This window comes from Schistocerca gregaria, chromosome 3 (assembly GCF_023897955.1).
Source record: "Schistocerca gregaria isolate iqSchGreg1 chromosome 3, iqSchGreg1.2, whole genome shotgun sequence".
NCBI classification, from domain to species: Eukaryota; Metazoa; Arthropoda; class Insecta; order Orthoptera; family Acrididae; genus Schistocerca; species Schistocerca gregaria.
This window is the reverse complement of record NC_064922.1, coordinates 588,388,401-588,415,414: the sequence shown is the minus strand read 5'-3', so window position 1 is coordinate 588,415,414 and position 27,014 is coordinate 588,388,401. Positions and strand designations below refer to the sequence as shown.

Sequence of the window (27,014 nt, the reverse complement as noted above, 5' to 3'; positions counted from 1 at the left end):
AGTGTTGTTAGCAAAGGGACTCTCGTCGGTCGTCTGCTGCCATAACCCATTAACGCCAGATTTAGCCGCACTGTCTTAAATGATACGTTTGTAGTACGTCCCACATCATGTCTGCGGTTATTTGACACTCTTGTCCTTTAGCAGTGACAACACTACGCAAACGCCGCTGTTCTCCACTGCTCTCGGTCGTCAAGCGAAGGCATCGGTCACTGCACTGCCCATAGTGAGAGGAAATGGCTGAAATTTGATATTCTCGACACACTCTTGACACTATGGATCTCGTAGTATTGAATTCCCTAAAATTTCCGAAATGGAATGGTCCTTTCATCTAGCTCCAACTAACATTCCGTGTTCACAGTCTGTTAATTCAGGTCGTGTGCCTGCAATCACGTCAGCAACCTTCTCACATAAATCACCTGAGTACAACTGACAGCACTGTCAATGCACAACCCTTTTATATGTTGATGCAGGGCTGTGCTCCTGCATATTCGGCCACCTCACTCACGGATGTGCTTCACCCGCCACGTATGGAGCGTACCTAACCTTGGGGGTTGTCAACACAAGAGTGACTGAGCTGTTTACCGCAAGCCTCGTGCAGCAGCCACAGCCTCAGAAGGCGCAAGCTGCGCCATTGCGTTGTGCGCAGGTCCACTTGACACTGCATCTGTAGTCTCCCGTGGATAGTAGCTAAGACATTGCTCAGTCCCGTGGGAGCCAGTGTCGCACTGGGCTCCAGGCCGACCATCAGCCGCCGTCGAGTGTAGTCTATGGATCCACCTACTGCCCATCAGACAGTGCCGCGTAGCCCTAGGTGTGAGCCAGTCCCGAGGGCCCGCTTTGCTGGACTGTGTCTGGACTGCACAAAAGCCCTACATCGTGGGACTGAGTCAGTTCTGCATCCGGCTGCTCAGCAGTTGACTGTTGATGAGAGAGCTCATAGCCTCATGCAGAGACAGGTGTGCCTCTGCGGCACTTGCCTGCTCCTCGCCACTCCGATGTTTGTGCATTTCATCGTGGTATCAGTTACGCATCGACATCTCGCTTGTAATGAAGTTGTGACAACATTCGTCCTGACAAGCTGTACTGAGTTTCGTTCACGGTCAATAAATAAACATTTGTTATTACACCATGTGTATTTCAGTTCTGTCAGTTACAACTCACACATAAGGGACAGAGCAATGTTAGCCCATATTAATACCTCTCGCACCAACATTATCTTCACTATGGATTTGGAAAAACGACATGGCATTAATTTCCTGGATCTGACTATGATGTATGGTGTTGATGTTATTAGAATTATCATCTGTGCTGTTAACCTCATTCAGAATAATTCTTTTAGCATATTAACGTTAATACATCTGCTCATACATTTGTAGCAAATTGATTACATGTTTCGGAACTGTAGCGGTCATCAGTCTCATAAAACCTCAAATTTATTGTATGGTCTGTTTCTTTTAAGAGATTGTTTGTTTTTATACTTACAGATAGTATCCACAATGCTCCCGAATGTGTACTGCGTCCCGTATCTAGCAGTCAGAGCTTCCACAGCGTTAGTAGTTATTACAAGCTGAAAAGAAGCACAAACTGAGTTATTATTGTTCGTTCTGCAATGCTGGTTTCATAAAAATTTTAACAAAACGGTTCATAGATGCGCTGATAAACGATAACTGTTGACTCCAGGCAATCAGTGACAGTCATACTGTTTAAAGTTTTTCTTTTTACCACCAGGTTACAGCTGTCGATTCCCTATATCAGCAAATATGCACTAATGATTGATTGATTACATGATTACCGAACAATGACTCGAAGCAGTCAAATCTATTACATATCTAGGAAAATACACACTGAGTAATTTAAAATGAAACAATCGCATGATACTATGCATAGGAAAGGTGGATGTCCGGTTCCTTGGGACAAACCCACAAGAAGTTTAGCCCATCTACGTAGAAAAGAGCTTACAAACCATAGGTTAGTCGATACTCTTATAGTGCTCTTTGTCTGGGACACTTAAGAGGTAGGACTGGTAAAAGAAACAGAACAGATCCAAAGAACAGCAGTTTTCGTCATGGGTTCATTTAGCACGCGCGAAAGCTTCACAGAAATGCTGAATCAAGAGAGATTCGAACTCATACAGCGAATTACCAACAAACGTTCTGCCCTCACACCATTCGAGAGTAGAACAGGAGAGGGGGTGCAGGAGTGGAGTAAGTTAAAGAGGTACTACATTGTTCCACATCCACAAACTTTGCTGTGGCTTGAGTAGTATAGATTTAAATGAAGACGAATGTTTGTATGTCTGATCTAGTTTCCTGGTGGCAATCGCTCACAGCTTAGCTCATAGACTGCTGGATTGTGGCACTGCTAATGGAGATCAAGTTGCCCAGTGCGAACTCTGAACTTTACAGTTTTCTTTGTGCAATTGGAGAGGAACAGGTTATGTACTAGTACATGCTTGCTGTCCCTTTCATGACTGAATTCATAATTATACACAACAATAACCGGCCGGTGTGGCCGCGTGGTTCTAGGTGCTTCAGTTTGGAACCGCGTGACACTATGGTCGCAGGTTCGAATCCTGCCTCGGGCATGGATGTGTGTGATGTCCTTAGGTTAGTTAGGTTTAAGTATTCTAAGTTCTAGGGGACTGATGCCCTCAGATATTAAGTCCCATAGTGCTCAGAGCCACTTGAACCACAACAATAGAAACAACATTTTGTCACACAACGTCTCAGCATAAATACAAATAAGATCCACAACCGCCCAATAAACGTTTACTTGTATATTTGTATTGTGTGAGATCTACCACCTTGCAAATGTAAGAAGGGAAAGGGTAAGCAGACAGCAGAGGCTAGACCAGAGCAGCAGGCGACCTCAACAGCTGGAGTACAGTGGACATTCAATCCAGTGCAAGGGATATGGCGCTTGTTAAATGCACGGAGCTGGGGACAACGACCATAACAGAGAACACTGTACACCTGTACGAATACCACTGGAATAATATCACTGAATTTCTGTTTCATAAGGTACGATCACAAAAGACAAAAAACCAAATATGCCAAAGACATCGCAGCGCTGAGACCAGCTCAATGAACTTCAGTTGATGACCATATGACAGTTATTACAGAAGATACATGCACTTGCAGTTATGAATATTATTGAATGTTAAGTAAAATTACACACACACATAAAACGCACACAAACGCGAGCGTGAGAGATACTCACCCTTGAGGTACTCTTTCGTAATGGGAGTCATAGCAAATTTAATTAATTTATGATTATGCAAATGTGCGAGCACACAAGGTCCAAAACAGTCACACATAGCATGAAGTCAGCATTAGGTTGTCACATTGTTTTTCTGTTAATCCATGTGATACAAAATTAAAGGTCGATATAGTACACTCCTGGAAATTGAAATAAGAACACCGTGAATTCATTGTCCCAGGAAGGGGAAACTTTATTGACACATTCCTGGGGTCAGATACATCACATGGTCACACTGACAGAACCACAGGCACATAGACACAGGCAACAGAGCATGCACAATGTCGGCACTAGTACAGTGTATATCCACCTTTCGCAGCAATGCAGGCTGCTATTCTCCCATGGAAACGATCGTAGAGATGCTGGATGTAGTCCTGTGGAATGGCTTGCCATGTCATTTCCACCTGGCGCCTCAGTTGGACCAGCGTTCGTGCTGGACGTGCAGACCGCGTGAGACGACGCTTCATCCAGTCCCAAACATGCTCAATTGGGGACAGATCCGGAGATCTTGCTGGCCAGGGTAGTTGACTTACACCTTCTAGAGCACGTTGGGTGGCACAGGATACATGCGGACGTGCATTGCCCTGTTGGAACAGCAAGTTCCCTTGCCGGTCTAGGAATGGTAGAACGATGGGTTCGATGACGGTTTGGATGTACTGTGCACTATTCAGTGTCCCCACGACGATCACCAGAGGTGTACAGCCAGTGTAGGAGATCGCTCCCCACACCATGATGCCGGGTGTTGGCCCTGTGTGCCTCGGTCGTATGCAGTCCTGATTGTGGCGCTCACCTGCACGGCGCCAAACACGCATACGACCATCATTGGCACCAAGGCAGAAGCGACTCTCATCGCTGAAGACGACACGTCTCCATTCGTCCATCCATTCACGCCTGTCGCGACACCACTGGAGGCGGGCTGCACGATGTTGGGGCGTGAGCGGAAGACGGCCTAACGGTGTGCGGGACCGTAGCCCAGCTTCATGGAGACGGTTGCGAATGGTCCTCGCCGATACCCCAGGAGCAACAGTGTCCCTAATTTGCTGGGAATTGGCGGTGCGGTCCCCTACGGCACTGCATAGGATGCTACGGTCTTGGCGTGCATCCGTGCGTCGCTGCGGTCCGGTCCCAGGTCGACGGGCACGTGCACCTTCCGCCGACCACTGGCGACAACATCGATGTACTGTGGAGACTTCACGCCCCACGTGTTGAGCAATTCGGCGGTACGTCCACCCGGCCTCCCGCATGCCCACTATACGCCCTCTCTCAAAGTCCGTCAACTGCACATACGGTTCACGTCCACACTGTCGCGGCATGCTACCAGTGTTAAAGACTGCGATGGAGCTCCGTATGCCATGGCAAAGTGGCTGACACTGACAGCGGCGGTGCACAAATGCTGCGCAGCTAGCGCCATTCGACGGCCAACACCGCGGTTCCTGGTGTGTCCGCTGTGCCGTGTGTGTGATCATTGCTTGTACAGCCCTCTCGCAGTGTCCGGAGCAAGTATGGTGGGTCTGACACACCGGTGTCAATGTGTTCTTTTTTCTATTTCCAGGAGTATATATACTTCATTGAATTTTAAAATGACATGAATGAAATTCAGTGATAATTGAAAAGCGGTGCAACTAATGTAGATTCCACCGGCAACAGGAAAGACGCTTCATTTAAGCTTGTCATTGTTATCTATTTAATTAACGTATTTTTATTGTTTCATTTACGTTTTAATTAACAACTTAAGTCCTGTTGTAATGTAAGGTAGAGGAGAAATAGTTAAGTCTATTTACTGTTTTAAATGCAGTTATTGATCAAACGATGTGTTTTGTCTTGGCTCTGTCATCATATTTTGATCGTTTCAGTGACTGGCAGAGAAGGTTGAGAAGACCACCCTCGCGCATGGAGTTTCAACGAAGCTCATAATTTGCAGCACTGTCATAGTCAGCACCAGAGTGTACCTAGATGCTCAACAAACTCCACTGCAGGCATTACAAGACAGGTGTTGTGCGTCATGGAGAGGTCTGCTACTGAAATTTCGAGAGAGAACTTTCTGGAAAGAGCCGGTCGACACATTACTCTCTTCCAATCACGTAAGTACCCTCCACCACTCACCATTACGTGGCTTTTGGAGTATGATGTAAATGTAGATGAAGAGGGACCTATGGTGGCTCCCTGGTTCCAAGTCGAATGGAAGGACTGAGGTTCTGGGGCAAGCTAGGCCACGAGTTACTGGACTTGCGTCAGAGAGATGGAAACTGTACGGTACCCGCAAATGGGTCACATGTGCACTACATATGAGAGGCTGCTAACTAGTTGGTGAGCTGTGGATGGTGTACACACATGAGATTTTTAGATTAGGCGACCCTCCATGCAGTCTTGATAACGACAGCTATGGGAGACCCGGGAATATTTGTGTAAAATCCAAAAGAATGTCTCCCTGCAGGCGAGATTATAAAAAATCACTAGTAGAGAAATGTCGAAGCATTCGCCACAAAGTGGCAGATTTTGGAGCGCTCCTGAAATCCGGAGAAGCTCACATAATACTAGGTCAGAAAGCTAGTTAAAACGTGAAGTTGATAGCAGTAAGATTTTTAGGTAAATCTTAAATATACATCCAAAGGATAAACTGATGGGAAATGGAGATGGAGTATTTGTCGCATTAGGCAAGAAAGTCAAATCCACCTAGACAGAAATTGAAGCTGTAAGCGAGGTTGTTTCGGCAAGATTCATTATCAGCAGTGTGCACAGAACTGTTGGATCCTCTTGACGTAAACGAAAGCTTTAGAGAAAATCCAGTTCACTTGTACGTAATTTCCCCAATCACACTTTATTTATCAGTGGAGACTTTAATCTTTCAACAATCAGTTGGAAAAATTACAGGTTTGCCAACGGCAGGCATGGTATGACACCCTGCTGAACATTACTAAATGCCTTCTCTGGAAACTACCTAGGACATGTAGCTCGAAATGTCACTCATTATGAAAATTATTATATATTAAGTCAATACATAGATTTGTTCTCTTTGAAGGCGTCCACCCCAAAAGTGGTATCAGTGACCATGAGGTGGGTTGTGGCAGTTATGATTACCAAAGTATAAAGGGCAACTAAAACAAGGAAAAAGATGTATATGTTCAACAATCTAGATAACAGAGCAGTAGTGTCATATCTCAATGAAAAGCTGAAACTTTTAGCACAGGACAAGAACGTAAAGAGGAACCACGGATCAAGTTGCGCTGGATAGCCAGTAGAATAGTTCATGATGAGGGAGATTCTCCGTGGTCCATTGTCACTGTAGAGGAACTTCTGAAGAAACGGAGTCTACTGCATAATAGATAAAAAACAAAGCGTAGGGCTACAGACAAAGATATTTTGAATTGGACGCGTTTGATAGTCAGAACAGGAATACGTGAAGCCCTCATTCACCACCGTAGTAGAAAGTTGTTAATGATCTGTCACAAAAAAGGAAATTATGATCGTATTTAAAGGCGCCTAGTACCACAAAAGTTTGCGGCCAAAGACACTGGTAGCTAGGGCATAGCCACCTGTGGTAAACCAACATACGCAAACAGCGACAAACGTCGGTAAGCCCCTGCACATCAGCAACACTGACTGGCAACTACCAGCTGCTACTAGAGCCGATCAACAGACCACAGCAGGGACACCGACCGAGCTCGCCCACAGGAGCACAAACAAACTGCCAACATTCCCTCACACTGTGTCCCCGGTATATGACCTATCGGACACAAGATCGATAACAAACCTAACTGTTACAGGTTGCTGACGCTGAACGAGGACTCTGTACCAGCACCCAGCGCCAGCCGCCGAGCAGCACAACGCACAACGCCAAGGTATCGACAAGCATGATACCCACTACTAACAAATCCTATCCTCGCACAACCTATCGCAGGCAGCAAGAAAACCGCTACTGCTCTTACCACCCGACCTAACTATCGCAGAGGTTTTTTTCCCTTGGCTCTTGGCCTGGCACTTTTTTTCCTCTGCCCTTAATACCTCTACCCTTCGTCAGATTTCGACCAATCTATCTCCAGATGAGCGCGTATTAATGGTTAATCCTAACCAGACGTACGCAAACATCGCAGTACCCACGTCCTGCGAGACCTCACTTTAGTGAATACTAACCCTTATGCAGAGATGGCAGTAGAACTTTTGTGTTGGCCATCATGCCTGTGTGGGCGTGGAGGGGCTCCACCTCTTCTACTCAAAACAAACGTTAGCGTCCAGTCACTCGTGGATGAGACACAAACTGAAATTACGTGTAGAAGAGCAAAAACACAAATGCTTAACTACGCTTTCAAATGTTCCTTTACAAAGGAAAACCTAGGAGTGTTCGCACTATTCAATCCTCATACCACTGAAAACATAAGCGAAATAAGTGTTAGTGTCAGTGGCGTTGACAAACAGCGGAAATCATTAAAACCGAACAAATCTCGAGGGCCCGATGAAATATCTATCAGATGATGTATTAAATTTGTGGATGAGTAAGCCTCTTCGTGAAGTATAATATAGTGTAGACCTCTACATCATGACCTGTGGTGTAGGGGAACCGGTACGGTAGCTCAGCATGTTCAGTCAGGTGGTTAACTGCCCTCTGTAACGATGTACAACGATGTACTTGAACGGGTGCCATGGGACGCCTGCCCCGAACTAAAACAGAGTACAGTAACGCGCAAATTGAGATAAAAAAGGGATAGTGTCTTTGCTTACTAATCAAAGCGTCCTCAGTACCAGATTCAGATCTCACCACTGATTAATTTTTTTTTTAAAAAAAAAGAAAGCCACATAGCATGTGACCAGTAACTGAAAAAGGGTCATGATGAGTGTGACCAGTAACTGAAAAAGGGTCATGATGATATGATGATCTTCCCAATGGAAAAAGAACTTGACTAGTTCCTCATTCGGATCACCGGGAGGGAACTGGCAAGGGCGAAGTGACCATAAGAAAAATACTGAATAGCTAACTAAGGATAACGTCCTTCGAGTCGGGGTGAGGAATTTCAGAAACTTGAACGTGGTAGGCAGGCTAGAAAATCTGAAAACAGAAATGCTAAAGCTCACTCTTTCAAGGATCACAAGAGCAGGAGATATACCTGGAAAAGGCAGGGATATACGAGAAGATTTCAGTTAGATTACATCATGATCAGGAAGAGATTCCGAAATCAGATATTTGATTGTAAGGCGTACCCAGAAGAGTTCTAGGCTCAGATCAAAATATAGTCACGGTGAAGAGTTGAATGAAGTTTAAGAAGCTAGTCAGGAAGAATCAGAACGCAAGGAGGTGGTATGCAGAAGTGGTAAGGAATGAAGAGATATGCTTGACACTCTCTGAGAATATAGATATTGGATAGTGAATAGCTCAGCAGGCAGCTCGTTTGAAGAGGAATGGACATCACAGAATTAGGAAATAAAAATACAGGTACAAATAAGATAGCTGCGAAGAAGCCTTGGGTAACACAAGTAGTACTCCAGTTGATCGATGAAATAAGAAGGTACAAAAACCTTCAGGGAAATTCAGGAGCACAGACATACAAACCATTTAGGAATGAAATGAACAAGAAGAGCAAGGACACTAAGATGGAATGGCTGCAGGAAAAATGTGAAGCAATCGGGAAAGAAATGATTGTCGGGAGGACTCACTCAGCACGTAGGACAGTCAAAACAAAATTCGGTAAAATTAAAAGCAAAGGTGGTAACATTAAGAGTGTAGTGGGATATCGAGTGTTGAATGCAGAGGTGAGAGAAGACAGATGGAAAAAGGACACTGCAGTCCTTTGCGAAGGGGAGGACTTGTCTGATGACGTGATAGAGTAAGAAGCCGGAGTCGATCTAGAAGAGATCGTGGATCCAGTGTTAGAATCATGATTTAAAAGAGCTTTGGAAGACTTAAGATCAAATAAGTCATAAGGGATATTTAACATTCCCTCACAATTTTTAAAATAATTGGGGAACCGGCAACAAAGCGACTGTTCACGTTGGTATGTAGAATATATGAGTCAGGTGATAAGCCATCTGACTTTCGGGAAAAACACCATCCACACCATTCCCAAGATTGCAAGAACCTACAAGCGTGACATTTATCACCCATTCAACTTAACAGCTCTTGCATCCAAGTTCTGACAAGAATACTATACAGAAGAATGGAAAAGAAAACTGAAGATGTGCAGGAGACTATCAGTTTGGCTTTAGGAAAGATGAAGGCACCGGAGAGGCAATTAAGACGTTGCGGTGGATAATGGAAACAAGCTTGAAGAAAAATGAAGACATTTTCATAGGATTTGTGGACCTGTGAAAAGCGTTCGACAGTGTAAAATGGTGCAAGGTGTTCAAAAATCTGAGAAAAATAGGGGTAAGTTATAGGAAATTATACGGTATGTTCAAGAACTAAGTGGAAACAATAAGAGTGGGAGTCGAACAACGAAGTACTCCGATTAAATAACGTGTAAGACAGGGATGCAGTCTTTCGCCTCTAGTATTAAATCTATACACCGAAGAAGAAATGACTGAAGTGAAAGAAAGTTTCAAGAACGGAATTAAAATTGAAAGTGAAGGGATATGAACGATAAGATTCGCTAATGACATTGGTGTCATTAGTGAAAGTGAAGAAGAATTACAGGATCTGCTAAATGGAGTGAAGTCTCATGAGTACAGAATATGGATAGAGAGTGAATAGGACATTGCAGTGGGCACGCGACCATCGGAATTCGATCTTTGATCAATGGAAACGTGTCTGGTTTGCAGATGAATCACTGTTTTGCTGCACTAGGTTGGTGGGCGAATCCACAAACGCTGTCGTGGAAATGAACGTCGGCTCGAAACGTGCACCGCGCCCCGGACGCAGGGTAGTGAGAGCAGTATTATGCTGTGGAAGACATTCTCCTGCGCTTAGATGGGACCTGTGGTAGTAATCGAAGACACGCTGGCCGTTGCAAACCACTTGCATCCCTTAATTCTTGATATCTTTCCCTACGCTGACGTCATCTTTCATCAATATAATTCTCCGTGTCTCGGAGTCATAACCGTGCTACAATGGCCTGTGGAGTGTTACACTGAAATCGCGATGATATCTCGGAGATCACATCCTAATGGAATCCATCTGAGTCGCTATTGGGCACCATCATCGCGTACACAAAACGGCGGCCGGTTATTTACGCGAATTACATGACCTGTGGGTAGATATCGAACAGCCGCACACGCACTTTATATGAGTTAACCGTTACAACATACCTCCACAAACCTACCAATGGACTGTCGGAGCCGGCCGTGGTGGCAGAGCGCTTCTAGGCGCTACAGTTTGGAACCACGTGACCACTACGGTCGCAGGTCCGGATCCTGCCTCGGGCATGGATGTGTATGATGTCCTTAGGTTAGTTAGGTTTAAGTAGTTCTAAGTTCTAGGGGACTGATGACCTCAGCAATTAAGTCCCATAATGCTCAGAGCCATTTTTTGAAACTGTCGGATCAATGAGACGCAGAATCAGTGATGTATTTCATTCCAAAGGCGGACAAACGAGCTATTAAGTTGCTGGTCATAATGTTTTGGCTCATCAGAGTATGGCTTAACGATAAACGCGCAAATGCGAAGGTGACTGAGAGTAGGTGGAAGGATGCGAAGGTGATTGAGAGTAGGTGGAAGGAATTCAAGACTTGCTCAAGATCAAAACTGGTAATGATACTGTAGTGGAGGAAGTGGAGGAATTCTGCTAGTTAGGAAGTAAGATTTCACGAGACTGTGGAAGTAAGAAAGACATTATAAGAGGATTGGCACATGCAAAGCTTCACTGATATCGCATACTAATATAGAACTGAGGGAGACGTTATTGTAAGTGTACATCATGGATACAGCATTACATGAAAATCAAACGTGGACCTAGGAAATTAAGAAACGAAGACCTTCAAAAGTTGGGAACGTGTACTATCAAACTGTGTTAAAAACTATGTCGATATAATATCGAGTATGAAATGGAATAGTTCTAATATGAGTGACATAAGATAGATTTCTATAGACGGCGTTCGGCAAAAGACGGGAATGGTTAATAGGGAATTTGCTACAACATTCAGGAGTAGTTAAACTGGTACTAAAAACAGCGGAAAATATGAAAACATAGTTCAAGATGAAGGGCAGCATCAAACGACGAAGGATTACTGCCTAATAAAGAGAAATATAAAAATAAGATTTGCTACTTTGGGTAGCAGGTCGATCTTCGTAATATCCCACGAAACTATTATGTGTATGTTAGCTGACTAATAGTGCAACGGCCAACATGGGGGTAGGAAATATGACTCCTGACGTTTAAAATATGCAGAAACGCAGTCTAGTCAGGCATTCACATATAAAATCTGTGTTTGTTGTAAGAAGTGAATATGCCAGTAGTGTTCATCTGGGTGGTGTTAATTTAATCATCGTATGAGCTTCGTTTATCAATACTGAGGGAGGACTCTCAGGTGTGCCTACAACTACCGCATCCGTACGTACTCATTCCGGTACCGTCGTCGACGAGTCTGGATGCTTGATGAGTACTTGTGTATTCTACAGGATGATGAAAAAGTTCCATTACCTCTGTGTATTATTATATATTACGTAGATGTTATGAATTGTTGTTTTTCCCGTTGTAGGTGCTGATAGAGGCTCAAATCACGGCTGATAAGTTCACTTACACAATGGAGGGGATGGATGGCAACGAGGACGTTGGCTCACGAATGATCCGGTACAGGCAAATCAATAAGAGATGGTCAGCATTGTTTCGCTCTCAGGTTTCAGAAAGCTTCCCGAGCAAAAAACCAAAAATTTTGCAGTGTGAGGAAAAGCTCTTTGCAGCTGGCTGCATAAAAGACAAGCCCTGCTCAGGACGACGACCAACAAGACCGGAAACACATGTGGAGTCTGCAGCGTCTGTCGAACGTTCGCCAAAAGAGTCCATTCGTAAGCGGTCACAGGAATTGGAAGTTCCATACTAGATCTACATCTACGTCTCGTGGTGTGTGGCTGAGGGTACTTCTGGCACCACTAACTGATTTTCCCCCCTTCTATCCTATTACACTCGCGAATGGGGGTAGAAAGAATGATTGTCGGTAGGCCTAAGTACTGGTTTTAATTTTTCAAATTTTAGTATCATGGCAGTAATATGTTTCCCGACTCATCTTGGAAAAATGTTCTCTCGAAATTTCAATAATAAATCTCTCCGTGATGCACAACGTTTCTCTTGTCACATCCGGCAAGGTGTTTGTTGAGCCGCTCTTCGTTGTATCTTCACTCTGCTCTCTCTCTCTCTCTCTCTCTCTCTCTCTCTCTCTCTCTCTCTCTCACCCTCTCTCTCTTCTACCGGCCACATCTGATAAGGATCACATCCTGATGAAAGTACTAATGAATCGGTGCAGAAAACACATTATAAGCCACTTCCTTCATGGATTTTGAGGTAGATACTGTTTCCAGAAATTTCTTATCAGTCGTTTTTATGTACAGTAGTGACTTTCTTTTCCTATGTATGCGTAATATGTTACATTTATTTACGTTCAGGGTGAACAGCCGGAACCTGCACCATTGATCGATCCCCTGCAGGTCATTCTGCAAATCGATACCATCTCTGGCATTGCTACTTTGGTATAGACAACAACATAATCTGCGAAGAATCCTAAAGAACATCCGACGCTACTACATCATGTATATACATTGTAAACAATAACGATCGTATCACACATCCTTGGGGTGCTCCAGATTTTGCCTTTAAGTTTGTCGATTTTGTTCCTTTAAAAGTGACGTGTTGTGTTCCTTCTGTAAGGAAGTCTTGAATCCAGTGGCAAACCTGGTCCAATATTCGATAACCTCGTTTTTTTTCACTAAACAACAGCGCGGGACTGTACCAAAGGCCTTCCTGAAGTCAAGTAACACGACATCAACCTGAGCGCCGTTGTCTACAGTATTATGCATCTCATGGAGGAATACAACGAGATCAGTTTCTCAACGTCCCTGTTTGAGGAATCAATGTTGATTATAATAATGGAGATTTTCCTCGTCCGATAACGTCATAATTCTGGAAATGAACATAGAACATGTTCCATTATTCTACAAGATTAACTCGGCATTACAGAAACATATAGATAAAACCATTTAAATCTTAGTTTGTAACCGATTTGAGTGATAATGACATGCAAAAGGTCACCAGGTTTTCGGGCGAGTGCTCCTTTTTTTTACATCTCTTCCTTTGTGGTGGAAAGGGTTTTTCCGGACAAGTGTGCAATATATCTCGGTGAACAAAGAAAACCAACATTTTGCAAACAATGTGAAAACAGTCCGTTACATGTCTTGATCTGGGATACAATGTCTACAATCGACATGATAGCTCCACAATTCTTTGCCGGTGGTGTGAATCAAATTGAGTATGTCACGTGTTCAATGATTGGTTTATTACACACCTGCAGGATACGGGACTGCGAGGTCGTACGTGGTTCCTGCAGAGTGGAGCACCAGCCCATTATGTTCTCAGTGACGTATTTTATGATAAACGTATTAGACGTGGTTTTGTCACGAAAACGGTGGTGTACACACGGACACTCTGGAATAAATAATGAAGAATAGTCATACTACCTGAAATATGTCCTCTGCCAAGATCCCATTAATACAATGCGATCATTACAAATATGTGGACACAGTGTGGGGCTTTTCGATAACTCTATAGTATTGTGTAATCCATGTGTTTATATCGACGAATGTAAGTGTCAACACCGAGTGAATAAAGTTTATTCCTTTAGAACAGTGCTAATAATACCAACAAATCCAAAATTCACATTTGACACACAGATCACAGACGATGAAACATGGCGTCATTTCTCTGGGCCATTGAAGAGCTCTAGAGTTCAAACCATAACGTCGATACAAATTCTGTTGATCATATACACTGTCACCTATTTTTACCAAATACTGTAAGTATTTTTTTTCCTTTGTCAAGCTACCTACTTGAAAACTCACTTCCTTTAACAAACTGTGTTAGCTTAGTGAGTCAGTGACGTGACAGTGACGAACTATTGCCAAAAAATCTTGCTGCAGTTGTTTGGATTATTTGTTGTAAATGGTAGAAGCTTCTGTTTGAAATTCAAAACTATTAACAGCTTTGAAGTTAATGAATTTAACAAATTTAAATGCAAACTAAATTCAGATTCTTAAGAACTTTGGTTTAAATGAATTGCTAGATGCCACAACAAAACTGTTCAATGGAGAAGAAGAGTGAAAAGATCCACTATTAAACTTAACAACAGTAAATAAGGTACAACAATATTAGAATGTTTAAGCAAATGACTTAATTGGCCAAGACACCGTGCACCTAATTCTACGAAACCGATTTTAAGATTTGACAGTAGCCACAACAAAAGAATTCAAGAGGTCATTTCATCACACGCAGACAGTGATGGGCTTAAATAACTGGCTTAAATATTTCGCCAATCAGCACTTGGGTGTATTTCAGACAACTGTTACTACTGGGAAGCAATTAGAATAATGCAGCCTCCAACTAGTAGCCATTGCGTAAGGCGAAACAGAAGAAGTCCAACATAACACTACGCTCAAACTCAGACCAACATGCTTACTTAAAGTTGCTTATACATTTAACAAGGAAAGATGCCTAAATTCTAAGACTCTTGAAAGGAACACATAATAAGACGACCGTTACGGTCTGTTCTGCAACACCAATTAAACAAGCAGAATAGTAAATTAAACTCATGAATTCACTAGGGAGTAATACTATTTAGAGTAGAACCCATTGCGGCCCAATGTACGATAACTGCGTACAGTTTAACATAAACGGTCAAACTTTTGATTCAGTGAGGCACAAGTCTCAGACAACACCGCCAATAACAAAGCACCAACAGCCAACAACGTATAAACGTGTCTCAAACGGATACCTTTATTTTTTTTAAGATCGCTTCCCGAGACATAGCCCGGCAGGCACAAACAGCGGACGCTGTTCACAGTCACTGGTACGTCGCGTTCCTTGCGTACAACTCTGCTGGCCATCCATAAGGCCCTCCTGCCCCGCAACAGGCTCAGCACTACATGGTCACTTCCTGCACGCCGCGGTCCTTCCTCTGAACCCGTGTTTTTTTTTTTTTTTTTTTTTTTTTTTTTTTTTTTTTTTTTTTTTTTGGTGGTAAGTTCCTATGGGATCAAACTACTGAGGTCATCGGTCCCTTGGCTTACACCTTACTTAATCTAGCTCACTCTAACTTACACTAAGGACAGTACAACCAAGCCCGAAAGAGGACTCGACTCTTCGACGGGGTTAGCCACGCGAACCGTGGCGAGGCGCCTCAAAGCCCTTGGCTACCCCGCGCTGCTGTGACCCCGTGCTACTTGGAGCCAACTTCCCAGCTGTGAGGCGCCGCTGTCAGACCACAGAGGCGTGCTCGGACAAAGATAGCAACATGAGGTCACAACCGACAATTGAGAGATCTAAGCGAGCCGCACGGCTCACTACTAGCATTTCTGAGCACTCTCAGGTAGGAAGGCACTTTTATCAACTGCAGGGCACACATTTCACTAGGAAAAGAACGAAAGAAAGAAATAAAGGATTCAGCCAGAATGCGTGAACAGGAAATAAATATAGGACAGCGAAAGGAAAAGAGAGGCTGTAACAGCACAGATATACCTGTACCATTGTTTTTTGTGTTGTTGTTGTTGTTGTTGTTGTTGTTGTTGTCTTAAGTTCAGAGACTGGTTTGATGCAGCTGTCAATGCTACTCTATCCTGTGCAAGCTTCTTCATCTTCGAGTACCTACTGCAACCTACATCCTTCTGAATCTGCTTAGTGTATTTATCTCTTGGTCTCCCTCTATGATTTTTTCCCTCCACTCTGCCCTCCAGTACTAAATTGGTGATATCTTGATGCCTCATAACATGTCCTACCAACCGATCCCTTCTTCTAGTCAAGGTGTGCCACAAATATCTCTTCTCCCTAATTCTATTCAATACCTCCTCATTAGTTATATGATCTACCCATCTAATCTTCAGCATTCTTCCGTAGCACCACATTTCGAAAGCTTCTATTCTCTTCTTGGTCAAACTATTTATTGTCACGTTTCACTTCCGTACATGGCCACACTCCATACAAATACTTTCAGAAACGACTTCATGACACTTAAATCTATACTCGATGTTAACAAATTTCCCTTCTTATGAAAGGCTTTCCTTCCATTGCCAGTCTACATTTTATATCCTCTCTACTCGTGAAACACAGTTAGCTCCTTATTGTCAAGGAGTAATGAGTGCAGTCAACAGGGATATTAAACTGATTCCACGGTTTTGTATTATTAGAAGACTTTGACGCCGTGTCTGACAATCGCCTTCTAATCAAATTAAATGCCTACGGAATATCGTCTCGTTTGTGCCACTGGATTCATGATTTCCTATGAGAAAGGTCACAGTTCGTACTGAGTAATGTAAAGTCACCGAGTAAAACAGAAATACTACCTGGTGTTCCCCAAGGAAATGTTATAGGCTCTCTGCTGTTCCTGGTCTACGTAAGCGACTTAAGAGACAATCTGAACAGTACTTGTTTGCTGATGACGCTGCCTTTATCGTCTTCCGAAGCCCTCAGATTTTCAAAGCCAGCTGCATAATGATTTAGGCAAGATATATGTATGGTACAAAAATTGGCAATTGGTTTTAAGTAATGAAAAGCCTGGAACCATCCACTTGAGTACTAACGGAAATCTCCTAAATTTCGATTTCATGATAAATGACACGCATCTAAATGCTGTGAATCTAGCTAAATACTTAGGCATTACAATTAACAATAATTTAAAACTGCATCAGCTAGGATTGGTGAAGGACATCAAAAAGTTGAAAGAAGAACGGTTAGTTTTTTATTATTACGAAATATGGAAGAGAGTGTCACGGACATGATGAGCGAATTGTGGCGGTAGTCATTAAGACAAAGGCGTTTCTCGTTGCGGTGGAACCTTCATTTGGAATTTCAATCACTACCCTTTTTCTCCAAAAGTGAAAATATTTCACTGTTGTCCAACTACTTACGGATAAATGATCATCAAATATAACAAGAAAAATGAGAGCTCGATCGGAAAGATTTAAGTGTTCGTTTTTCCTATGCGCTTTTCGAGAGTGGAACAGTAGAGAAATAGCTTGAAGATGGTTCTATGAACCCTTTTCCAGGCACCTGATTATCAGTTGCAGAGTAATCATATAGATGTAGATGCAGACGAGGTCTCTGGGTCAACAATGATATACGATTGTTATCATAGTACAAACAAAGAATGTAGTTAAACATTACATTAGGACTATGTTCGTAAAATTTTTCGGTTGATCATAGTTTTAACGATTTTTCTGTACTTTGTATTTCAATAATTCCAGTCGCTGCCCTAATTTATTTACTGAAGTTTAAGTATTTGTACTTGATAATTTTGCTAAACTGTATGAACACAGGAAATGGCCCCTGAGAAGATAAAGATAACCAGTGTATCAGTTTTTATGTACAGGGTGATTTTGATAAATGTGGGCAAACTGCAACAAACTAGCCCTAAGATATAATGAGTAAAAGTGATAGACATATTGCCGGCAGGTTCATGTACTTCAAATCAGAGACAAAAGGTATGTAATACCTTTGAAAGCTCACATGTAAACACACCAGATGTGTCTCCTCTATACTAACGTTTGAGTGGAATGGTAGCAGCGAATCACCAGCACTGAGACACTCTCAGCATGCGGGTGCGGACTACTCGCAACTGTCTCATGGGACTAGTCATCCGTTCATCACGTCTGACAGGCGAAACACATCTGCTCTTCCTGCTTGTGATCCTTTCTCCTTTTCTGGTGCCTTATATGGTACGAAGAGTAAGGTGGGTGCTACATGCTCCAGCTCACTTCTGAATTTCTGTGCGGATGCAAATCGACAACATTTACTGAACCTCGACCACACATTGAGTCTGAACTGGTGCTGATGGTCTGCTGCAACAATATCACCAAATGCTAGTACAGACAGACTATTCACATTTACCTGCTGTGCTCTCATGTACGTTTTCAGTCTGTGATACCAGCAAAGATATTTTATCTCCAGCTTCAGATGGGTGCACCGCCTTTGGAAGACATTCCCACACATTTTCATATGTCCATAGCGTCCCTCTTGCAACGTATCCACTTAGCGATTTTTTCCTGCTGTTTGTTCCCGTTTATCATAATTGCCCTATGTATCAAAGCTGATACACATATGCAGAATGTTAGTAATCGAAAAACTTAATACGAAATTGCAATGTTGAAAGAATGCCGTAGCACATGACAAAATGATAGTTCAAAATGTTCTTGACGTACAGAAAATTTAAAGAGTTTTCCAAGAGCGTGAAATCTTGATCAGTTAGAGATATACAAATTGTTTTTCGCTTTTGTGTGTATTGGGGAGACACTGAAATATTGCCGACATTAAATACATGGAAAATTAAAAGTTTCAGCCAGTCGCAGAAAACTGATGATCCGAATCCTGTTAATAACATTTTCCTCTCAGTTGTTACTGTATATGTAACAACGGGAAAACAAATTGCAGTTCTGTATAAAATGCCAATCGAGTCATTCGATGCGTGTTTCATTTGTTGTCTTTTCGTGAAAAAATAAGTGTTAACTACCTTGGTGGCATCATACTATTGAGTGAGCTTTTGGGTAATGCTGACGTCTTTTCTAACGCATCTAAGAAACGTGAGAGAAGAACGATTATTTTTTCTTTCTTTACGATGACTTTTTTATATTCTAACCGCTTAAGGTAAATTGTACGCAGTCAAACGAAGTATGAAAACATAAAATCTTTGAAGTCTTAAACAAAATTCGAAGTTTAGGCTACATTCTATTTTTGTTAGTTAGCTTTTTCTATTTATACGAGTCATTGCTGGAGCACGTTGAGCGAATCATCCATATGAACGCTCTATAATAACTACTCAGCTTTTTAAAGGAGAATATATAAGTCTGTATGAAAACCTAGTTATTCAACTGGTTGGCAAGAGCACCGTCAGTGTCTGCTCAATTAGTTCTTGATTAAATCAATATATATTTGTAAATTAATTCTGGCTTCACGAGTGATTTTCCCGTATTCACATTTCCATCTGCTCAGTATCCTTTATCAAATATCATCTCAACGCGACATACCATGTATTCTAAGAGTAATTTATTATGCAATCCCATCTCTGTTAAAGCCTCCCGCAGCACAGAGCTATGCTTATCTATTTGTAACTCGAAACTTCGTAAAGGAAATTTAACGATATGTGACAACGTGAAGCTTTTATGTATGTGGAAATCAGTGAGACGCTTTAACTCAGCCAATTGGTCTTATAGATAAACCAGTGGAGATATTGCCATCGTAGTCAGATGTGTGTTTACTTTTTCAGTCTTTCTGGACTAGTACAAACACATTCCTTGCACAGATTTTCTCTACAAGAAATGACAAATGTACGCTGTAACGCAGTCATGTAGTAGACATATGCTGCCAGCGTTTAACTTCTACATTAATTATTTTTTTACCTATATTGTGTCCACCGCAAGGCCAGTTTAATTCATAATTCAGATAACGAAGTCCGGGACTTTACTTTGCAACTTTATACTGGGATTTATGTTAACCAAGAAGTAAGTACACAATTATTTAACGTCTTCAAACGAAAGTCGCTAATGTTTCAGTTTGGTCTTAGTATTCTGCAGCTAAAGTCTACTATAGAAATGGTTAATTAGCTGCCAGTGGCTGCAAGAGAGTTACATAGTCAGATCAAGTGACGCTAACAAACAGAACAAAACAAATACGCCAGTCCTGATGCACTAATGCTCTCACAGAAGACTCACTAGGTCGTCGTAGTTCGGTGCTGTCACGCTGTATAAGCCATAGGGGAACATGAGCATCTGCCCGTAACTGTGGAAGTCTAGGTAGACCTGGAAGTCGTCGCCCAGACTCGCCAAAAATTCTGAGAAGGTCCTCGTTTCAACCTCGGAGAAGGGTTCTGGACCGGCAAAGTCCGATGAACACACCGTGGAGCTGGCACCTTCTTCTGTCGGTGAGGAAACACATATGCTTGTGAACACATGATTACTGAGGCCTTTTATTCGTGTATCTATGCAGTTGCTTCTAGATTTATGAGAGCGTTTCTTCGTTGTAGCAAATTACAGAATGAACACCTTTAACCTAGATATAGCTAGAAAATACCGATGATATGCATATTTAAACTCAAAGAGAATTACAGTGTGTGAAGATGAAAGGGATGGAGTTCTCTATCTCTCAATGATTTGGTGTTGTTCTCGTATGTTCAATGACGGGGGTCTCGCTGCGTTGGTCTGTTCTGTACAAGTCTACTCGTCGTTGAGGACCTACTACAACCAGCACCCATTTCAGTTATCCCCTCAGCTCTCATCCCGACGTTGGTTGTACCTCTTACCGCACTTTTCACTACATGTCCTCTGGCAATTAGCCTAGAATAAAGTTAAAGGACAATGCCAATGGACACTCGTATCTAAATCCTGGAACATGTTTTCGTGATCTGGCAACTGATAATTCGTGCCCGAGTTAAAGAATGATGTGTTTGGTTGGATAGAAAAAAGACAAAAGTCACCTACATACACGTATAATTTATTCTTCATTATATATAATAGTCATTTTAGTTTCCAGTATGGGAGAATCGTAATTACTATCAACGTTAATTCCTGCACCACTGTTTATAAAAACACAGAGATAATTACTTTCAGTAGGTACCAATGGATATATGAGTATTCTGAAAGGCGGACCAGTACTTGCTGTAGTAGATTCAAAACTTACCTCCCCAGTGGAAGTCCCAGTTACGATTCGGGTCAGCCCCGTAGCACGGCGTGTATGGAGTACGAGTCCCGCGCCAGTTGCGATCCTGCGAACAGATGTAAATCCTGACCATAACGGCAGCTCGGAAGCATTTCTACTCTACATCTGCTCCCGTAGCTACAAGCTACTGAGAAACTCCAAGGCAGAGGCTACTTTCGAAACTTCCTGATAAATCAAAACTTAATGCGGGATTGCCTTTCGAACCCGAAACTACGCACTTCCCTGCCAATGGTCTTACTGACTCACTGATTCAGGCATGACTCGAGACTTATCCTCACAGCATCAATTATGCAGCGCCTTTCTCTATCTATGTTAAATACATACAATGTTACCTGTACACTTTCATATCCTACGTGGACATAAACTGAAAATCTCTGTGCTCACTGTCAAGGACAGTCTGAATAAACAGGCACTTACATGTGTAACGTCAGACATCACCTTGGCTAGAGACATTGTACTACTTAGGTTTGTTGTTGTGGGAGAGGGAGGAGGGCAACAATGATAATAGAGCGAAATGCTGACATTTAATGTATTACGGTCACTACAACGCACCAGCATACACTGCAATTAAAACTATTTCATAGCATAAATATAAATTGTTCTGTTTCAGAACTGGTCATAACAACCTGCAAAACATAGTTTCCATCATTCTAGGAATCAATGTATTGATTAGCAGTATGGGTCGCTGTGCATACATCTGTTTAGTGGAAACACTCTTCAGTTGCTCATATGCATTACTAATTATGTGAGGCGACAATTTAGAGTGATTCGTCACGTACACAGATACACCCAAGACAAGGTGTCAGTAGCCTAAGTTTATCTTCAATGGCGCTACGGGTGCGTCTTGAAACGCCGAAACAAGTTTTAGTGCACAGTCATGAAAACCTCTAGCCGGAATTTTGGAATACGTTTCTGCAATATATTTCACTGAGTGACAGCTATTTCAAATATTTTAGGTTTCCATTCATATAATAGAGTGTGATCAAAGAAATAAATTTAGAAAATACTCTAAATAAACAAATACACCGAGTTCTATCTGGATTTAATTGGACCAGAAAGAAAAACTAGATTATAGTCTAGAGTTAATATTGTAATCTGTAACATTATATTAACTGAATTCTTATCGTCATTCCGAACTTGACTTACATACCCTGTATATTCGATTAATTCAACAAAACTGACTAGCATACAGACCATTAACCTGCTAAATTTGATAAAGTTTAGCGTGCTACTCACCGTGGTCCAAGTGTATACGTATCCATCAGGGTTGAGGTTAGGGAAGACGTAAAAGTTAAACTGCCTCACGGTGTCCCTTACGGCCGAGTCATTGGTGGTCAGTATGTGATTGATGATCCACGTAGCGGTGGCGGGGCCGATCCACTCACCAGCATGGATGCCTGCCAAGTCATATTTGAAATAATTTCGATCAGAATTAGTAATGTTTGTCAATGCAAAATTTTCTGAAAAAAGAATCGTCTAAACAAGAAAGACCAGTGAGTTTTAATAATTAATCCAGTGATTACAGGTTCGACGCCAGATGACAAAGCAATTTTGTTCCTGTTACTTGACGGGACTCTCACTGCCCTGTAAGTTTTGTGAATATGACGAAAGCTAGTCTTCATTTTCATTACACGATTCATTGTGAAACAGTTTAATTTTCTCACCTGCTGCTTGTGCATGTATTCTACCTGACAAAAAATGTTGTATAAAGCAGACCTGATCAGATGTCATTATAAGTTCGCCTTTATACAGTCCACTGACAGGCAAGAAAATGATTTGATTTGCAATTCTCTGTGACAGGTAGAACACCTACCTGAGTGCATTGGTGTGATTTCTGTTTAGTGGTGTTACCTGACTTGGTGGCGTATTAAATGGTAAGACCATCGTAAATGAGTCATAGAGGCCACGGAATCGTTTGAGAAAACATTATCAGCACCTGACGGAGTTGGAAAGCGTGTAGCGACTGAGCGGTCTGTGTGTGGTCCTTAGGAGTTGCGGGCGGCGAATGCCTCTCTCTCGTTAGGCTAACGCCGAAAGCTATGGCGGCTATGTCTTCTGTGGTAGGAACAGCGACGCAGTGCTCAGCTACTAACGGAACTTTCGTAGAAAAGAAATCCCAAGAAATCAACACTCAACTTCAACAGTAGTGGCTTTTCTGTCCATCAGCAATCATAAAGATGTACAGAGATGGTGCACAAGAACTGCACTAAGATTCAAGTCCAATGAGAGATATGGTGAAACCAGTTCTACATCGTTGGCTGTAGACTGACAGACAAAGTTTCGACAACCACATCACTTGCGCCGAATTATCTCTCTCTTCAAGCAACGCATCAGTGTTTGATAGATTAGGATCTCTTTTCTCTACCTTCTCATGTGGCGTCGACCGTCGGCCAATATCGCGTGAAAGTTTTTTGAAAGTATCACAGAATATCCAAAGCTTTCCCTTCTCCTTTCTTGTGTGGTTGACAGGGACTGTTCCTTCCCTTTTTTGGTACACGTAATAGTAATAATTGTCGACTGTATGGCATTTGGTGTGGCAGGTCTGACTGTTGCCACGTCTTCTTTGCTTCGGTCTGGGCCTGTCTGCTCAGGCGCCTTGCTTCAGCGTTCCCAGCATAAGAGACGTGAGGCAAGACCTCGCACAAGGGCGAGTTAGCAGCCACACGCTTACAACAGGCCTGATTCACATGTGTGTCCACATGTGGAATTATATATGGGTGTTTTATAATGAAGTACGACGTTTTCTTAGTTTTTTACATACGTGTATATATGTTTTTTACAATTTTTAAATATAAATACAATGATTATGCGATACTCTACTACAAACATTACTGTCGTACATCGCATAGTGATGCAGCTGGCTACTTTTTATGCAAAAAGCAGAAAAATGTTTTTCACCACTATCATAATGTGCATAGGTTGTGATCCTTCACCAGGCATCCTTATAGGTAGAGCAACCACAGCTATGAGTCATCATCTTAGATATTAATAAACGTCTTCAGCTGTATTTACTCCTTTATTTTTAGATTACTGTCGGTTTCACGGCACTAAAAGACACATCGTCAGGTGAACATCTGTATAACAATAAAACCAAAAGGAATAACAATCTTGAGGCAGGCACTTTTATAACTTCCTACAATTATTTTAAGTTTTAAAAATTTATGGAAAGCTATTAAAACTTTTACGTGAGACAATTAAAAAGTTTTTACTCACTTAACTAAAAGATTAGTGCTAATACGCTCGGAAATTGACTCAACATTCGTTGTCGATTAGAACAAAACATCGTTAAAAGACGGTATATCATTCAGATTTCAATCCAATATGGTGGATGAGTCATAAACAAATTATACCATAAAGATTCACTGGTAGGGTGAAACTAAATGAAACAACATTAAGACTTAATTAGTGGCTATCATAAAAAACCGAGAATTAGTTACAAGAAAATATAAAAGTTTTCATAGATTTAAATTTTTAAAAAAAATTTAAAATAATTTCAGAGAATTATCATATCAGAGGTTGTCTCAGGACTGTTATTCCTTCTGGTTTTGTTGTTATGCAGATGTTCACCTGAAGATGTGGCTTTTGGTGCCATGAAACCGGAAATGATATAAAAACTAAGGAGTAAATACAGCTGAATACCCAGTATGTGAATTTTTTTATCGAAAACACCTTTCTCAGCACTCTGAAATCGCTATGTGCAACCATTTATATAGTGAATGCTAAGCAAGTCTGTATTATCGGTGTAATTTTGTCTCTGTGTGTTGTAACATTACAGGACATATTGGGACATATTGAAGTATTCGATACTGTAGACTTTTAGGGGATGTCGGTACAGATATGCAAAATGTAAAGGGAAACTTTGGTGATGTTTAAATATTGTACTGTGTCAATATTAGGACATTTTGCACAGAAAGAACAAAAATAGAATTAATGTAAATATATATTAGTGTTAGTAACCTATTTTATTTAAATTTGGAAATTATATTTCATTTTGTAAAAGAAAGACTCACTGTTTGCTGTAGCTCTGATTAATTGTGTAAATTATCAGTTTTGAGCTAAATTATTTCGTATAATATGGACAAGATACTTTTAAAAACTCACCAGCTAAAGAGAAAGTCTGTGAATGAGCGTTTGATGCGCACTTCTGGAACTTTCTATGGAGAGGTTCTGTATTATGATCGCAAAAATGCGAAAACTTGTGAAAGCTGTTTCATGGCCTAGTTTCGAAAGACGATTTGTATCAAGAAATATTGCTGAAGGGATTTATTTACGTTTTGAAACACGATTTAAATCATTTTACATATAACTAGTTGTTCTAAATCACTCAAGAAGTATCCAGAATCAAATGTCAAGATATTTCTGGAAACATCGGTACAAATCTGGTGAAGGTTATCCGGAAGCTGGTAGAAAAATGTTATAAAATCTATTTGGAAATTATGCTTGTAAGAATTTATATGTACTGATCCTTGTACTTACTTTAATCTGTACTAAAATTCTGTAATGTCTAATTTAGTTTTAAGTCGTGAATTGCTATCGTATTGTAAACAAAACATTGTCAAAGACTCTCATTGTTTGGAAAGATATTAATGCAACTAGGAGTTGTCAGTTGTCAGTTGGGATATGCAGTGCGGTTAGCTCGGAGAGTCAGTTGTTGAGTCTGTGAAGTCTGTCAGTTCTGTTTGTAAATAAACGTCTGTAATGAAGAATTACTTGTTGTTGTCAATATGAACTCAAGACCTTTTGCACGAAGCAGACACCTCCTAATGCAACGTTTTAATTTGGTGTTGAGGAGCTGAAATGTTATAATTTGGTGCAGAAAGTCCTAGGACGTTATAATTTGGTTGAGGAAGCTGAAATGTTGTAATTTGGTGGATAGAGCTGGGATGTTATAATTTGGTGGAGGAAGCAGAGGATTTGACGACCACCCAGTGATTCTTCAAAATAAAATACGTCTCTTCTGGGATTACAAGAAGAAAATTCGTCTGTTTTGGGGACCACAAGAAGAGGATATACGACGGACCAGTCATTCTTCAGAAGTAAATACGTCGATTCTGGGGTCACAAGAAGAGGAGTGAATCAACCGAGTGAAACCATCCTGGAATTGAAGTAATTTCGCAAAACACAGACACCAACGACCGCCGACAGACACTAAGATAAGTACCTGCTTTCTAAAATAATGGAAAAAGACGCAGATTTCAGTATTGACAGCGGTGTAGCAAGTACACCTATTAGGGAAAGTGCTTCTGACAGTGTAGGAATGTTGGAAATGTTAAAACAAATGTTTTCAGAGCTAAACTCGAAGATGGACGATTCTCGTGCCGAATTACGTCAACAAATTAAACAGACACAACAACAGATGGACAGGTCGATTTCGAAGGCTGTGTGTGATTTAAAATCAGAAATAAATTCAAATACAGAACAGATTGCTCACACTAATCAGGTTCTCGAAGAATGGCGAATTACTTTTGAGTCAAACCAAAAAGAACTTAGTTATCGTGTGGACACGGTTGAGAGCAAAATTTCTGTCCTTGAAACTGATTTAAGTAACGAAATTTCAAATAACCAGTCAAAACTTTAAAAAGTTGTTGATTTTGTAAATGAGGAAAATTCTCAATTGAGAAATGAATTTGACCAGACATAACGATTTTTTGAAAGCGAAATTGAATCTTTCAAATCTGATTCTGACAAAAAGGTCACAGAAATTTGTAGGAGAGTAGGTAATGTCGAAAAAAATGTAGACAGAAAATTTGTAGAAATACAAGAAACTATGTTGCAAAAAGGTTTTAGTAATAGTTGTAATGGGGTATGGGGAAATTTTCCCATTAAAATTATCCCGGTGACAAGAATATACACCCAAAAGACTTCATGCAATTCTGCAAGGAGCAGTTCACGTCCATAATGACAGATAGTGTTAAGATAAAATTTGTA

The 27,014-nt window shown here is 41.4% G+C and overlaps 1 protein-coding gene across 1 annotated transcript in view; it reads right to left on the bottom strand.

Moving 5' to 3' along the window:
* Positions 1–27,014, bottom strand: part of LOC126354585 (zinc carboxypeptidase-like) — a 160,747-nt gene that overhangs the window by 24,832 nt on the left and 108,901 nt on the right. The window contains exons 6-9 of the mRNA XM_050004333.1: positions 22,323–22,483; positions 21,048–21,132; positions 20,084–20,286; positions 1,483–1,567 (exon numbers count right to left, since the gene is read on the bottom strand). Of these exons, the coding sequence (XP_049860290.1) occupies positions 1,483–1,567; positions 20,084–20,286; positions 21,048–21,132; positions 22,323–22,483 (534 nt within the window). The remainder of the gene's footprint in view (positions 1–1,482; positions 1,568–20,083; positions 20,287–21,047; positions 21,133–22,322; positions 22,484–27,014) is intronic.